Raw genomic sequence first — 15,797 nt, forward strand, 5'->3', positions numbered from 1 at the left:
GACTGCAACAGGCCTCAATGGATTGAGTGATATGGAGGGTTTCCTCGAAGCTGCGGGTGAAGGTGCCCTGTCAGATAAACCTCGAGTGAGGGGACGCTTCCTTTGTGCAGTTGGAGGTCTGTCTCCAGAGAAACTGCGAGAGAAGAGACGCGCAGAGGCTCTGGATGAGTTTCTATCTGAGTGGGACCAGGGTCTGCGCATTGCTTTCGAGTGGCTTTTCTGAGGAACATTTGCAAGCAGCCCATTGCTTTGTTTTTCTAAATCAGGAGGAGAATCTTCTGGAAGATGGGCTTGGCTTTTGTTTGCCTGGTTTTCAGTGGACTGTGAGGGCCCTGTTGGGATGTTGGGGGTGCAGGTTTCAGCAGGTCTGACTGTACCTGACTGGACATCTCCGTCCAGTGGCTCGTGGGGGAAGGCAGTGATGGTGTGCCTGCGGCTAATCTCCTTCTGCCTGTTGTCCAGTCTTGGTTTTGTGGGGCTGACAGGCCGCTCGGGCTTTGTACCATCGCTTTCTGAAGTGGGGTTTCCTCGCTGCTCATGTCCATCAGTCTCAGTGTTCCCACCATCAGCTAATTCAGAACTTTCCCTCATCGACTCGTTTGACTCCTCAGAGATTCGCGAGTGCTGTGCGAACACCATCTGTCTGAGGCGTTGCTGAGGGCTGGACTGTCCAGCCTGAAAGCTCAGCAGCCTCTGTGACACCTCACGCAGACGCCTCACATCCTCTTGTGTCGGGGACGAGGTCCGGGAGCTGTTTCTCTCAGCTCCTTGAAACTGTTTCAAGGATTGGCTCCTGGGAATAGAAGGTTCATCCCGTCTCAGGCTCCTCTGTCGGAAAGAGTTTTTCAAATTTTTCAGCAGCAGAAACTCCAGATCAACTCCACGGAGATCCTTCTCCTTGTGGGAGCAGGTGGCAATCGAGATTCTTTTGGCTTTCTTCTCCTCCCTCTCCCTCTCCTGACGTTTAATCTCCAACAGTGCACGATGCCGGTTCTCCTGAAACAAGAGAGAGTGAGAGAGAAATGGTGAGAGAGTGGGAGAGAGAGTGAGGATAAAAGAGAGAGAGAGAGACAGAGAGAGAGAGAAAGAGACAGAGAGAAGGAGAGACAGAGAGAGGGAGAGAGACAGAGAGAGAGAGAGACAGAGAGAGAGAGAAAAAGACAGAGAGAGAGAGACAGAGAGAGAGACAAAGAGAGAGAGAGAGACAGAGACAGAGAGAGAGAGACAGAGAGAGAGAGAGACAAAGAGAGAGAGAGACAGAGAGAGAGAGACTGAAACTGAGAGAGAGACAGAGAGAGAGACAATGAGAGAGAGAGACTGAGAGAGAGAGAGAGAGAGACTGAGAGAGAGAGACTGAGAGAGAGAGAGACTGAGAGAATTGGTCTCTGCTTCAACCCAAACCCAGCCCCTCTCGCTCACCCCTCTCTCCCTATCCCCTCTCCTCCTCCTCTCCACTTCCCCCCTCTCCCCTCCCCCACTCCGCATTCCCCTCCCTTCCCTCACTCCCCTCCCCCTCCTTACCCCTTCCCCTCCCTATCTCCCCTCCCCCCTCAATTCCCCCTCTCCCACCTACCTCCCCGCCCTATCTCCCTTACCTCTGCCTCTGCCCTCAACCTCCCACTCCCTCTCCCCTACCTCTCGCCCCTCCCTCTCCCTCCCCTCCTCTCTCCTCCCATCCCTCACCCCTCCCCCTCCCCTCCTCTCTCCCTTTCCCCATCCCTCCTGTCACCCGTCCCCCTCACCCTCCCTCACCCCCCTCACCCCTCAGCCCTCCCCCCTCCCCTCCCCCTCCCCCTCCCCCTACCTCTGTTGCTGTGATGAATTTCTCTCCGAAGGTTTTGAAAATGTTGCAGCATTCCTCCAGTTTGAATTTCTCCTCCTCCTCACAGAAATACTCAGCCAGCTGCCGACTCACAGCCTGAAGCTCCGTCACTGACCTCTGGACCTTCTCCAGCTCCCCCTCCGCCTCCTGACAGGTACAAACACATCATTCACTGATAGGACAGAGGAGTCCCTGACCCCGACAGAGAGCACTGACCCCTGACCCTGATCTCGAGAAGGAGCATTGACCCCTGACCCCGACAGAGAGCACTGACCCCTGACCCCGACCTCGAGAAGGAGCACTGACCCCTGACCCCGGCAGAGAGCACTGACCCCTGACCCCGACCTCGAGAAGCAGCACTGACCCCTGACCCCGACAGAGAGCACTGACCCCTGACCCCGACCTCGAGAAGGAGCACTGACCCCTGACCCCGACAGAGAGCACTGACCCCTGACCCTGATCTCGAGAAGGAGCACTGACCCGACCCCGACAGAGAGCACTGACCCCTGACCCCTGACCCCGACCTCGAGAAGGAGCACTGACCCCTGACCCCGACAGAGAGCACTGACCCCTGACCCCGACCTCGAGAAGGAGCACTGACCCCTGACCCCAACAGAGAGCACTGACCCCTGACCCTGACCTCGAGAAGGAGCACTGGCCCCTGAGCCTAACCAGAAGTGCTGAACCCTGACCTCTAACCCCAGCTGGGAGCACTGACCCCCGGTGCTTGTTGTTATTCATTCACAGGATGTGGGCTTCGCTGGCTGGGCCAGCGTTTATTACCCATCCCTAATTGCCCTTGAGAAGGTGGTGGTGAGCTGCCTTCTTGAGCCGCTGCAGCCCATGTGGTGTAGGTACACCCACAGTGCTGTTAGGGAGGGAGTTACAGGGTTTTAACCCAGCGATCTCTTCACATCTTATCCTTTGAAAAGAAACCTTCCCATACTCCAGCCTCAGCCCAGGACTGGGTTTGTCTTGTCCTGTTTTGTGTTTGTGTGAGAGTGGACAGCGGTTCCAATATCTGTGTTTTTTAAAAGGGGAAAATCTTACACTTCTAAACAACAACTTACATGTTAACCAGTTTATTAACTTGTTTTTTAAAAGAAGTCCACTTTATAATAAATCAATTATTTATTTGTGTTCACTGAAAGAAGCCTGGTTAGTTTTTTGATGCTGGGAATAACAGTATCAAAGATAAACAATTGGCCAGTTTTGTGGGTGAATTAAACATTCAATCTATTGTTACAACCTGTGGAGAAGAGGGGCTAGAATTAACTGCGCACTCCTCCCATCACGGTCTATAACAGTACACACTGCTGTAACTGAGCATCAGTGTTGGAGGCAGTGAATGTTTGTGGATGTGGTGCCAATCAAGCGGCTGCTTTGTCCTGGATGGTGTCAAGCTTCTTGAGTGTTGTGGGAGCTGCACTCATCCAGGCAAGTGGATATGGTAAGGCCATTGAATGTCAAGGGGCGGTGGTTAAATTCTCTCTTGTTGGAGATGTCATTGCCTGACAATTGTGTGGTGCCAAAGTTATTTGCCACTTGTCAGCCCAAGCCTGGATATTGTCCGGTCTTGCTGCATTTGGACATGGACTGCTTCAGTATCTGAGGAGTCTCGAATGGTGCTGAACATTGTGCAATCATCAGTGAACATCCCCACTTCTGACCTTATGATGGAAGGAAGGTCATTGATGAAGCAGCTGAAGATGGTTGGGCCGAGGACACTACCCTGAGGAACTCCTGCAGGGATGTCCTGGAGCTGAGATGATTGACCTCCAACAACTACAACCATCTTCCTTTGTGCTCGGTATGACTCCAACCAGTGGAGAGTTTTCCCCCTGATTCCCATTGACTCCAGTTTTGTTAGGGCTCGATGATGCCACACTCAGTCAAATGCTGCCTTGATGTCAAGGGCAGTCACTCTCACCTCACCTTGGGAGTTCAGCTCTTTTGTCCATGTTTGGACCAAGGCTATAATGAGGTCAGGAGCTGAGTGCCCTGGCAGAACCCAAACTGGGCGTCAGTGAGCAGGTTATTGCTAAGCAAGTGATAACACTGTTGATGACCCCTTCCATTACTTTACTGATAATGGAGGGTAGACTGATGGGCCGGTAATTGGCCGGGTTGGATTTGTCCTGCTTTTTGTGTACAGGATATACCTGGGCAATTTTCCACATAGCTGGGTAGATGCCAGTGTTGTATCTGTACTGGAACAGCTTGGCTAGGGGCGCAGCAAGTTCTGGAGCACAAGTCTTCAGTACTATTGCTGGAATATTGTCAGGGCCCATAACCTTTGCAGTATCCAGTGCCTTCAGCCATTTCTTGATATCATGTGGAGTGAATCGAATTGTCTGAAGACTGGCATCTGTGATGCTGGGGACCTCCGGAGGAGGCCGAGATGGATCATCCACTCAGCACTTCTGGCTGAAGATTGTAGCGAAAGCTTTAGCCTTATCTTTTGCACTGATGTGCTGGGCTCCTCCATCATTGAGGATGGGGATATTTGTGAAGCCTCCTCCAGTGAGTTATTTAATTGTCCACCACCATTCATGACTGGATGTGGCAGGACTGCAGAGCTTAGATCTGATCGGTTGGTTGTGGGATCGATTAGCTCAGTCTAACACCTGCTGCTTATGCTGTTTGACACGCAAGTAGTCCTGTGTTATAGCTTCACCAGGTTGACACCTCATTTATAGGTATGCCTGGTGCTGCTCGCCTGGCTTGATGGTAATGGTAGAGTGGGGGATATGCTGGGCCATGAGGTTACAGATTGTGTTCAAGTGCAATTCTGCTGCTGCTGATGGCCCACAGCGCCTCATGGACGCCCAGTCTTGAGTTGCTAGATCTGTTCGAAATCTATCCTATTTAGCACGGTGGTAGTGCCACACAACACGATGGAGGGTATCCTCAATGTGAAGATGGGACTTCATCTCCACAATGACTGTGCGGTGGTCACTCCTACCGATACTGTCATGGACAGATGCATCTGTGGCGGGCAGGTTGGTGAGGATGAGGTCAAGAATGTTTTTCCCTCTTGGTTCCCTCAACACCTGCCGCAGACCCAGTCCAGCAGCTATGTCCTTTAGGACTCGGCCAGCTCGGTCAGTAGTGGTGTTACTGAGCGAGCACTGATTCATCAGCTGAGGGAGTGAGTATGTGATAATCAGCAGGAGGTTTCCTTGCCCATGTTTGACCTGACGCCATGAGACTTCATGGGGTCCATGGTCAATGTTGAGGACTCCCAGGGATATTCCCTCTCCTGTATAACACTGTGCTGCCATCTCTGCTGGGTCTGTTCTTGGGAGGAGAGGAATTTGGGAGATTGAAAACAGCATGAGAGGAGACGGACCTGAGTGGGAGCAGGTCCCAGGGGGAGAGGAGAGTCGGACCTGAGGGGGAGCAGGTTCCGGGGGGGGGGAGGGGAGTCGGACCTGAGGGGGAGCAGGTTCCGGGGGGGGGAGGGGAGTCGGACCTGAGTGGGAGCAGGTTCTCGGGTGGGGGAGGGGAGTCGGAATTGAGTGGGAGCAGGTTCTCGGGTGGGGGAGGGGAGTTGGACCTGAGTGGGAGCAGGTTCCGGGGGGGGGAGGGGAGTCGGAATTGAGTGGGAGCAGGTTCCGGGGGGGGGAGGGGAGTTGGACCTGAGGGGGAGCAGGTTCCGGGGGGGGGAGGGGAGTTGGACCTGAGGGGGAGCAGGTTCCGGGGGGGGGAGGGGAGTCGGAATTGAGTGGGAGCAGGTTCCGGGTGGGGGAGGGGAGTTGGACCTGAGGGGGAGCAGGTTCCGGGGGGGGGAGGGGAGTTGGACCTGAGGGGGAGCAGGTTCCGGGGGGGGGAGGGGAGTTGGACCTGAGGGGGAGCAGGTTCCGGGGGGGGGAGGGGAGTCGGAATTGAGTGGGAGCAGGTTCCGGGTGGGGGAGGGGAGTTGGACCTTTCCTGAGCAGCTCGGTGGATTTGAAGAAAGTGTCAGATTGACATCACAGGAAAGTTGTGCATTGATTGGTTGTTGAGTTGTTCGGGACTGTGTTTGAACCCCAGTAATTTTAAAAATGTAAATTTCTAAACAAGCACAAGGAAAGTAAGAATTTATCGGCACAGGAGAGGGAGCTGATTTGTGAGCAAGGGTGATGAATTTCTACTATCTACTAATCTCCAGTTTATAATTAATTGTACAAGAGTAAGGTCAAAGTAAGTAAAAGTAACTAAAGTTAAAGTAAATAAAGTGATTTAAAAGTTTAAGGTTAAGGCATGGCAGGACAGCTCAGCCAAGTGGAATGCCCATCCTGTGACACGTGGGAAGTCGTGGACACTTCTCGTGACCCAGACGAGCCCATGTGCAGGAAGTGTCACCGGCTGCACAAACTTCAGCTCCGCGTTTCAGCACTTGAGCAGCGGCTGGAGTCACTGAGCTGCATCCGAGAGGCAGAGAACTATGTGGATAGCAGGTTCCGTGAGGTGGTCACACCACGTTAGGGGCAAGCAGGCAGGTAGGGAATGGGTGACCACCAGGCAGTCCAAGGGAAACAGGCAGGTAGTGCAGGAGTCCCCAGAGGTCCCGCTCACTAACTGGTTTTCCATTCTGGATATCGGTGAGGGTGATGGGTCCTTGGAGGAGGGCAGCAAGAGACAAACCCGTGGCACCACGGGTGGCCCAGCTGTACAGGAGGGGAGGATGAAGGGTGGAAGGGCAGCACTGACAGGGGATTCTTTAGTTAGAGGAGCAGACAAGTGTTTCTGTGGCCGTCAATGTGACTCCAGGATGGGATGTTGCCTCTCTGGTACCAGGGTCAAGGATGTCACAGAGCGGCTGCAGGACATTCTTCTGGGGGAGGGTAAACAGCCAGAGGTCGTGGTCCACATTGGTACCAATGACTTAGGTAGGAAGGGGGATGTGGTCCTGCAATCAGAATTTAGGGAGCTAGGTAGAAAATTAGCAAACAGGACCTTTAATGTAGTAATCTCCAGATTACTCCCAGTGCCACGTGCCAGTGAGTACAGAAATAGGAGGATAAAGCAGATGAATGTGTGACTGGAAAGATGGTGCAGGAGGGAGGGCTTTAGGTTCCTGGGACACTGGGACTGGTTCTGGGGGAGATGGCACCTGTACAAGCCGGACAGGCTGCACCTGAACAGAGCTGGGACTGAGTTCCTTATGGGGCTTTTGCTGGTGCTGTTGGGAGGGCTTTAAACTAACTCAGCAGGGGTGTGGGAACCAGGAGAGAATTTTAGAGAATAATACCAGGGTACATGGAATTCTGGGAGAGGCAGATAGCACTGAAATAGAGAATAGTAAGTTAAAAAATGGAGTCGGAGTGAGGGAGCAAGTAACGAAGTCTAAATCAGGGTTACACTGCATGTGTGTGAATGTACGGAGTATAGTTAATAAAACTGGGGAGTTACAGGTACAGATTGTCTTATGGGATTATGGTGTTGTGGTGATAACAGAGACTTGGTTTAAGGAAGGGCAGAACTGGGTGTTAAATATTCCTGGTTACAAGGTGTTCAGAAAAGATAGGAAAGGGATAAAAGGGGGAGGGGTGTCATTTTTGGTTAAGGAGAGTATTGCAATACTGGAGAAGGAGGATGTGTCAGAGGATTCAAGGACAGAATCGATTTGGCTAGAGCTAAGGAATAAGGGTACAATTACATTACTCGGTGTAATATATAGACCACCAGCTTGTGGGAAGGATATAGAGGAGCAAATCTGCAAGGAAATTACAGAGAGGTGTAAACATCATAGAGTAGTTATAATGGGGGACTTTAATTACCCGTATATAGACTGAGATAGTGGTGGTGTAAGGGGCAGTGAGGGACAAGCGTTTCTAGATTGTGTTGAGGAGAATTTCCTACAACAGTATGTGTCCAGTCCAACAGGAAAGGAGGCACTGCTCGACCTGGGGCAGGATTTTTACCTCGGCCGGTGGGCTTGCTCCAGACCTGCTTCAACATAAAATGACTCCTGTTAACATCAGGTGAGCATCTGGATGTCAACACACAGCCGGGCAATATTTCAGGGAGTGGGAGCGCACAGGAATCGGCAGAGCCCCCACCAACAATTAAAAGGCATTTTAAGGCCATTAAAAAGATAATTAACTGAAATTTTTTGCTGCCTGTCCAACCTTAGGGTCAACGAGCAGACGAAAAGGCCAAGTGGCCTTTGCACTTTTTAGGAAATCTCATCCACAGGTGCCACATCACAGAGTCACATGAAGGGACATGTTTTATAACATTTTTTAAATCTTTATTATTTTTTATTAAAACTGGACATCTCCCTGAGGCAGCTCTGTGCCTTAGGGAGATTTTCAAGGGCTCACTCACGCACACAGGTCCCCACTCACCCCACTCGCCCTCCTCCACTCCCCACACAGGCAGCGCTGAGCACTGCCACGCGCATTTCACGCTGGGCGGGGCCTTCATTGGCCAGCGTGAAATCGCGGTCCAGGGGCAGCAGTCGGCTTTCTGACCCCCCCCAGCCAGTCCCCACCGTGCCCAGCCAACAGGGGCAAAATTCTACCCCTGGTTCTTGGGAATGAGGTGGGAAAGTAGATCAAATGACAGTGGGGGAGCATTTAGGGGACAGTATCATAAGGTTTAGGATGATGGTGGAAAATGACATTGGTCAATCCAGAGTAAGAATAATCCTCCGGCAGAGAGCGGACGTCAATGGGGCAAGAACGGAGCTGGACCGGACAGACTGGAACCAAAGGTTGGCGGGAGAAACAGTAGCTGAGCGATGGGCTACCTTCAAAGAGGAGATGGTTTGGGCACAGTCAAGGTCAAACAAATCAACAGCTACCTGGATGACAAAGGAGATAGAAATTAAGTTAAAGAAGAAAAAGTGTGTTTACGCCAGGTGTCAGGTAGCAAATACAACTGAGAACCAAGCTGAATACAGAAGGTTCAGAGGGATGTGAAAAAGCAAATACAAGAAGCAAAGAGAGATTATGAAAAAAGGCTGGCAGCTAACATAAAAGGAAATCCAAAAGTATTCTATAAGCACATCAATAGTAAAAGGGTGGTAAAAGGAGGACTAGGGCCGATTAGGGACCAAAAAGGGGATTTACACATAGGGGCAAGAGGCATGGTTGAGGTGTTAAATGAATACTTTGCATCTGTCTTCACCTACGAGGCAGATGCTGCCCAGGCCATGGTGACAGAGGAAGAAACTCAGTCACTAGAAGGGTTTAAAATTGATGAGGAGGTGGTATTGGATAAGCTGTCGGTACTTAAAGTTGATAAGGCGCTGGGACTGGATGAGATGCATCCAAGAATATTGAAGGAAGTGAGAGTGGAAATTGCAGAGGCACTGGCCATAATCTTTCAATCTCCCCTGGATTCAGGGGAGGTGCCGGAGGACTGGAGAATTGCAAACATTACACCCTTATTCACAAAAGGCTGTAAAGATCTGCCCTGCAATTACAGACCAGTCAGTTTAACTTCGGTGGTGGGGAAACTTCTAGAAACAATTATTCGGGATTAATAGTCACATGGAAAAATGTGGATTGATTCAGAAGAGTCAGCATGGACTTGTTAAAGGAAAATTGTGTCTAACTTGTTGGAGTTTTTTGAGGGGGTAACAGAGATGGTTGATGAGGGCAAGGCTGTTGATGTGGTGTATATGGACTTCCAAAAGGTGTTCGATACAGTGCCACACAACAGACATGAGAGGAAAGTTATAGGTCATGGAATAAAAGGGACAATAGCAGTGTGGATACAAAATTGGCTGAGGGATGGGAAACAGTGAGTAATGATTAATGGATATTTTTCGGACTGGAGGAAGGTTTGTAGTGGAGTTCCCCAGGGGTCGGTATTGGGACCCTTGCTTTTCCTGATATATATTAATGATCTAGATCTTGGTGTGCAGGGGAGAATTTCAAAGTTTGCAGATGACACAAAACTTGGGATAATTGTAAACTGTGAGGAGGACAGTGTAGAATTTCAAAATTTTTTGACACATTGGTGGAGTGAGCAGATAGGTGGCAGATGAAGTTCAGTGCGGAGAAGTGTGAGGTGATACACTTTGGTACAAAGAGCATGGAGAGACAGTATAAAATAAAGGATACTATTCTAAATGGTGTGCAGGAGCAGAGACACCTGGGTGTATATGTACATAAGTCTTTAAAGGTGGAAGGACAGGTAGAGGGAGCTGTTTCTAAAGCATACAGCATTCTAGGCTTCATTAATAGGGGCATGGAGTACAATAACAGGGAGGTTATGATTAACTTATATAAGACACTGGTTAAACCTCAGCTGGAGTATTGTGTACAGTTCTGGGCGTCACACTATAGGAAGGGTGTGAATGCATTAGAGAGAGTGCAGAAGAGGTTTACGAGAATGGTTCCAGGGATGAGAAACTTCAGTTATGAGGAAAGATTGGAGAAGTTGGGACTGTTTTCCTTGGAGAGGAGAAGCCTGAGAGGAGACTAGATAGAAGTTTGCAAAATCATGAGGGGTCTGCACAGAGTAGATAGGGAGAAACTGTTCCCGCCCGTAAACGGATCGAGAAACAGGGGACACCGTTTTAAATTGTTTTGCAGAATAAGCAAATGCCAGGTGAGAAAAACTTTTTCACACAGCAAGGAGTTAGGGTTTGGAATGCACTGTTTGAAAGTGCGGTGTGGTTTAATCGAGGCATTCAAGAGGTCATTAGATGAAACAATGTGCAGGGTTATGGGGAAAGGAGCTAAGCTAAAATGCTGAGAGGGCATCGGAGACACGATGGGCCAAATGGCCTCCTTCTACACAATAACAATTCTGTGATTCTGTCCTGCTGGTGAGACATACCCAGAGATGGTGATGGTGGAGTCTGGGACATTATCTGTAAGGTATGATTCGGTGAGGATGACTATGTCAGGCTGTTGCTTGACTAGTCTGTGAGACAGCTCTCCCAATTTTGGCACTCGCCGTAAGGGGGCATTTGCAGGGTCGACAGGGCTGAGTTTGCCGTTGTTGTTTCCGGTGCCTAGGTCGATGCCGGGTGGTCCGTCCAGTTTTATTCCTTTATTGTGACTTTGTAGCGGTTTGATACAACTGAGTGTCTGGCTTGGCCATTTCAGAGTCAAACTCATTGCTGTGGGTCTGGAGTCACATGTAGGCCAGACCGGGTAAGGACGGCAGATTTCCTTCCCTAAAGGACATTAGTGAACCAGATGGGTTTTTACAACAATCGACAATGGTTTTCTGGTCATCATCAGACTTTTACTTCCAGATTTTTATTGAATTCAAAGTCCACCATCTGCCGATGTGGGATTCCCTGGGTTTCTGGATTACTCGTCCAGTGACAATGTCACTCCCATCGCCTTCACAGGAAGGTACGGACTGACCTCCAGCCCTGACCCCCACATGCATCGCTGAGCCCTGATGCCCACAGGGAGCACTAGTCTCCACCCCCATTCCCCCCACACCTGACCCAGAGTATCGGCACCAACCTGGATAAAATCTTCCATCTGATCTCGGATATCCAGCTGTTTCTCCATGTCTCCTTTCACCAAGTGAAGCTTCTGCTTCAATCTCTCAAACTCGCCCTCCAACTCCTGTTTGAATAGTCTTCACCGGGAGGAAGAAGGGAATAATTACTGCACCATTCAACATCCCTCTGAGACTCAGGGACACAACTGCTCACTGCTCCTACTTGGGGAAGGACTGAGAACGGGAGGGCACAACTTTAAAGTAATTCGTAAAAGAAGCAAAAGTGATATAAGGAAAACTTTTTCATGCAGCGAGTGGTTTGTGTCTGGAATGCGCTGCCTGAGAGTGTGGGGGAGGCAGGTTCAATCGAGGCTGTCAGAAGGGAATTAGACAGTTATCTGAACAGGAAGAATGTTCAGGGTTACGGGGAGAAGGCAGGAGAATGGCACTGGGTGATTTTCACACTCGGAGAGCTGGTGCTGACACAATGGGCCGAATGGCCTCCTTCTGCGCTGTAACAATTCAGTGATTCTGGGATACACGGAAACAATCCCCCTCCCCCCACAGTTACCACAGCAACAGGCTGACTAATGGAGAATGGATGGCGAGGGGGCTTGATCTGTCTTCCTTGATGTGGGGGGGGCCCAGGGAGGGGAGGGGGCTGAGGTCGAGGGGCAGGTTATTGAACTCAGACTCCGTGAGTTTAAGGATGGAAAGGTGCCCAGGCTGAGGGAGGGCCTGAGATTGGAGGAATTGCCAAGAGCATTGGAGCGGTGGCCAGGAAGTGGGTCTGTGAGTGAACTGAGTAACTGCTCAAACAAAGAGCTGCTACATCCCCAGGGTGGGGGCATTGGGGGTGCAGGGGGAGACCCTGGGTAAATACCCGGCCTGGGGGTGAGGGTAGAGGGGTAGACTGAGGGGTAACACTGGGACAGGGGGCTGAGGGGGATATTTTAGGGACAGGGTCAGAGGAGTGAACACACCAATCACAGCCCCCCCCCCGGATTTGGGAATTTTCCTACCTGGAAGCTGCTCCGATATTTCTCAGTTTACTCGGGAAATCCATCAACTTCTTGTCGTTCTTTTCAGCTTCCTAAAAGATTCAGAATTATTGAAAAAGGACATGGCCTCCACTTGCTGAAACTTCCCAGCGATTTCCCTGTTATTCCAGAACTTTCCACTTCAATCTCAACTCACCGCCCAGACCCCCAACTCGAGTCTTTCTTCCAGCCCCTCACACATTGTGAATCAGCCTCAAATCCTCCCTCCCGGGGCTAATATACGCCACAGCCCCACTTTCCAGACCCAACCATTCAACTGCCCCCGACCGCCCATGAACACCAAACACTGTCCCCTCCGCACATCCCCAAGTGGTTTTAATCTACGACACAGACAGGATGTCAGTCACTCACTCACCATAACCACAAAGTGCATCAGGTTCATTCCTGGCTGATTAGCCTTTGTCTCAACGAGTTTCAGTAATGAGGATATTCGGAAGCCGACAGCATTTCCTGAGTAGCCTCCCTGAGAGAGACAGAGAAAGGTCAGCAAAGCCCCCAAAGAGTCACTGTCCCAGGCTCTCTCCCCCCACAAAGACACAAACACCCATCAAGTCCCCAGTCCCCACCAGCAGCAACGCTACATGCTCAGCCCAGGCCTGTCCCTGTCACAAATCCCTCAGGATGTGTGAGAAGCAGGTCAAGCCAGGAAATAAAGTGAACCCACACCCCAGTGAGGGTCAGTGTGTGTGGGGCCCGTACCCCAGTGAGGGTCAGTGTGTGTGGGACCCGTACCCCAGTGAGGGTCAGTGTGTGTGGGACCCGTCCCCCAGTGAGAGTCTGTGTGTGTGGGACCCGTACCCCAGTGAGAGTCAGTGTGTGTGGGACCCGTACCCCAGTGAGAGTCTGTGTGTGTGGGACCCGTACCCCAGTGAGAGTCAGTGGGTGTGGGACCCGTACCCCAGTGAGAGTCAGTGTGTGTGGGTCCCGTACCCCAGTGAGAGTCAGTGTGTGTTTGGGACCGTACCTCAGTGAGAGTCAGTGTGTGTGTGGGTCCCGTACCCCAGTGAGAGTCAGTGTGTGTTTGGGACCGTACCTCAGTGAGAGTCAGTGTGTGTGGGACCCGTACCCCAGTGAGAGTCAGTGTGTGTGGGTCCCGTACCCCAGTGAGAGTCAGTGTGTGTTTGGGACCCGTACCCCAGTGAGAGTCAGTGTGTGTGGGACCCGTACCCCAGTGAGAGTCAGTGTGTGTGGGTCCCGTACCCCAGTGAGAGTCAGTGTGTGTTTGGGACCCGTACCCCAGTGAGAGTCAGTGTGTGTGGGACCCGTACCCCAGTGAGAGTCTGTGTGTGGGTCCCGTACCCCAGTGAGAGTCAGTGTGTGTTTGGGACCCGTACCCCAGTGAGAGTCTGTGTGTGGGTCCCGTACCCCAGTGAGAGTCTGTGTGTGGGTCCCGTACTCCAGCACTAGAGATCATGTAGGCCTGAGGCTTGCAGCCAATTAGATTTGCAATTTTGAATTTTTGCCTGTTATTTCTGCTTTGTTCTTAATCGAACCTGCATTACATCTGCATTGAATATTTTCTGCTTGTTTTAAATCAGGGACTACAAAGCAAATGTTAATGTGTCCAGTAATTAATCGATCGTAATTATTTGCGATATTATGAATTGTAGGCCTGTTTTCCCAAGGTCTTGATTTCATGCTGATCGAACACCGCTGGTGTTTAGCTACATGTTTGTTTTCTCTTTTCACGCTAGGCCTACCCCAAAATAAAAGTTGTTTGTTTTGCAGAAGCGATGTTTTTTACTACCTTCAATGACCCTTGAACTATGAACCAGGACACATGGGCTGGTCAACTATGGTGTGGGATCAGGAGATGGAACTTGGTTGTTGGCAGATGGGAGACACCATCAGATCGTCACTGCCTTGAATATGGAAACGTCTACGAAGCTTCAAGAGGTGAAAACAACTCGTGTTCCAGACTCTTGTTTTGAGAAAGTTTGTATAGAAACCTCGAAAGGCTGGGATGGAGCCATAAATTGGACTTAAAGCAGCGTCCAATGTGCTGGACTGCAGCCAAAGCGGATTCGTCAACCACTGAAGACCATGAGGAGAAGGGCTGTCGACAGTGTGACTGACCTGAGTGTCCACCCTGGAAGGTCATTTGGAGAGCTGGTGATGTACGAACCAAGGGAATTTCACCATTTTGGGGAACAGACCAGTTTGGGGTTACCATTTGTAATTTAGTATATTGTATAGTGTCTATATAAAGTTATCTTCCTTTCAGTTTCTTTTAATCCATTAATAATTCTTTAACAGTTGTTGAACAAAGACTGTCGTTTTCACATCTTGCCTGGTATTGAGTCACTTAATTGCCTTTGTCCAGACGGCTCTGAATGTGGCTGAGTCTCCATGAGGGAGTCTCACGCTCTTACAGCCGTGGTGCACTTTGTGTAACATTTATGCAGATCTGATCAAGGATCATTATTGATCTGAAACATTAAATCCAGTTTCTCTCCACAGCTGTTCACAGAATCACAGAATTGTTACACACAGGAGGCCATTCGGCCCGTCCTGTCTGCACCAGCTCCCCGACCGAGCAATTCACCCGATGTCACTCTCCCACCTTCTCCCCATAACCCGGTAAATCCTTTACAGATTACAGATCCAATTCCATCTTCAAAGCCTCGATTGACCCTGTCTCCCCCACACTCTCAGACAGTGCATTCCAGATCCTAACCACTCGATTGACCCTGTCTCCACCACACTCTCAGACAGTGCATTCCAGACCCTACTCACTCGATTAACCCTGTCTCCCCCACACTCTCAGACAGTGTATTCCAGATCCTAACCACTCGATTGACCCTGTCTCCCCCAGACTCTCAGACAGCGCATTCCAGATCCTAACCACTCGATTGACCCTGTCTCCCCCAGACTCTCAGGCAGCGCATTCCAGATCCTAACCACTCGATTGACCCTGTCTCTCCCACACTCTCAGACAGTGCATTCCAGATCCTAACCACTCGATTAACCCTGTCTACCCCACACCCTCAGGCAGTGCATTCCAGATCCTAACCACTCGATTAACCCTGTCTCCCCCACACTCTCAGACAGTTCATTCCAGATCCTAACGCCTCGATGTGCAAAAATATTTCTCCTCGTGTCTCCATTGCTTCTTTTACCAATTACCTTAAATCTGTGCCCTCTGGTTCCCGATCCTTCCACCGATGGGAACTAATTCTGCCTGACCTGTGGAGTATTTGCAGCATTTTCTGTTGTTATTATGTACTTACTGCATTCATGTAGTTCCCAGCTTTCAGAACTAGTCGGATTACAATGTGAAGCTCATCACAGTCCATCAGCTCTGAAAAACAGGCAGAATGACTCTTAACACTGGAAAGGAAGCAGAGATGGAACAGAGATAAAGCCATTCAGCCCTTTCACTCTGTTCCACCGCTCTAATTCTGGCCTATTGAGCATCTCCGATTCCCATCGCTCCACCATTGGCAGCTGTGCTTTTAGCTGCCTGGGCCCTAAGCTCTGGGATTCCCTCCCTAACCCTCTCCATCTTC

The 15,797-nt window shown here is 50.5% G+C and overlaps 1 protein-coding gene across 1 annotated transcript in view; it reads right to left on the reverse strand.

Annotated features, from left to right (window-relative positions):
- LOC144682516 (FH2 domain-containing protein 1-like) overlaps positions 1-15,797 on the reverse strand; it is a 97,584-nt gene that overhangs the window by 20,669 nt on the left and 61,118 nt on the right. Inside the window, exons 8-13 of the mRNA XM_078544905.1 lie at positions 15,519-15,589; positions 12,644-12,751; positions 12,250-12,320; positions 11,248-11,365; positions 1,805-1,969; positions 378-996 (exon numbers count right to left, since the gene is read on the reverse strand). Of these exons, the coding sequence (XP_078401031.1) occupies positions 378-996; positions 1,805-1,969; positions 11,248-11,365; positions 12,250-12,320; positions 12,644-12,751; positions 15,519-15,589 (1,152 nt within the window). The remainder of the gene's footprint in view (positions 1-377; positions 997-1,804; positions 1,970-11,247; positions 11,366-12,249; positions 12,321-12,643; positions 12,752-15,518; positions 15,590-15,797) is intronic.

This window comes from Cetorhinus maximus, chromosome 7, assembly GCF_964194155.1.
Source record: "Cetorhinus maximus chromosome 7, sCetMax3.hap1.1, whole genome shotgun sequence".
Taxonomy (NCBI): domain Eukaryota; kingdom Metazoa; phylum Chordata; class Chondrichthyes; order Lamniformes; family Cetorhinidae; genus Cetorhinus; species Cetorhinus maximus.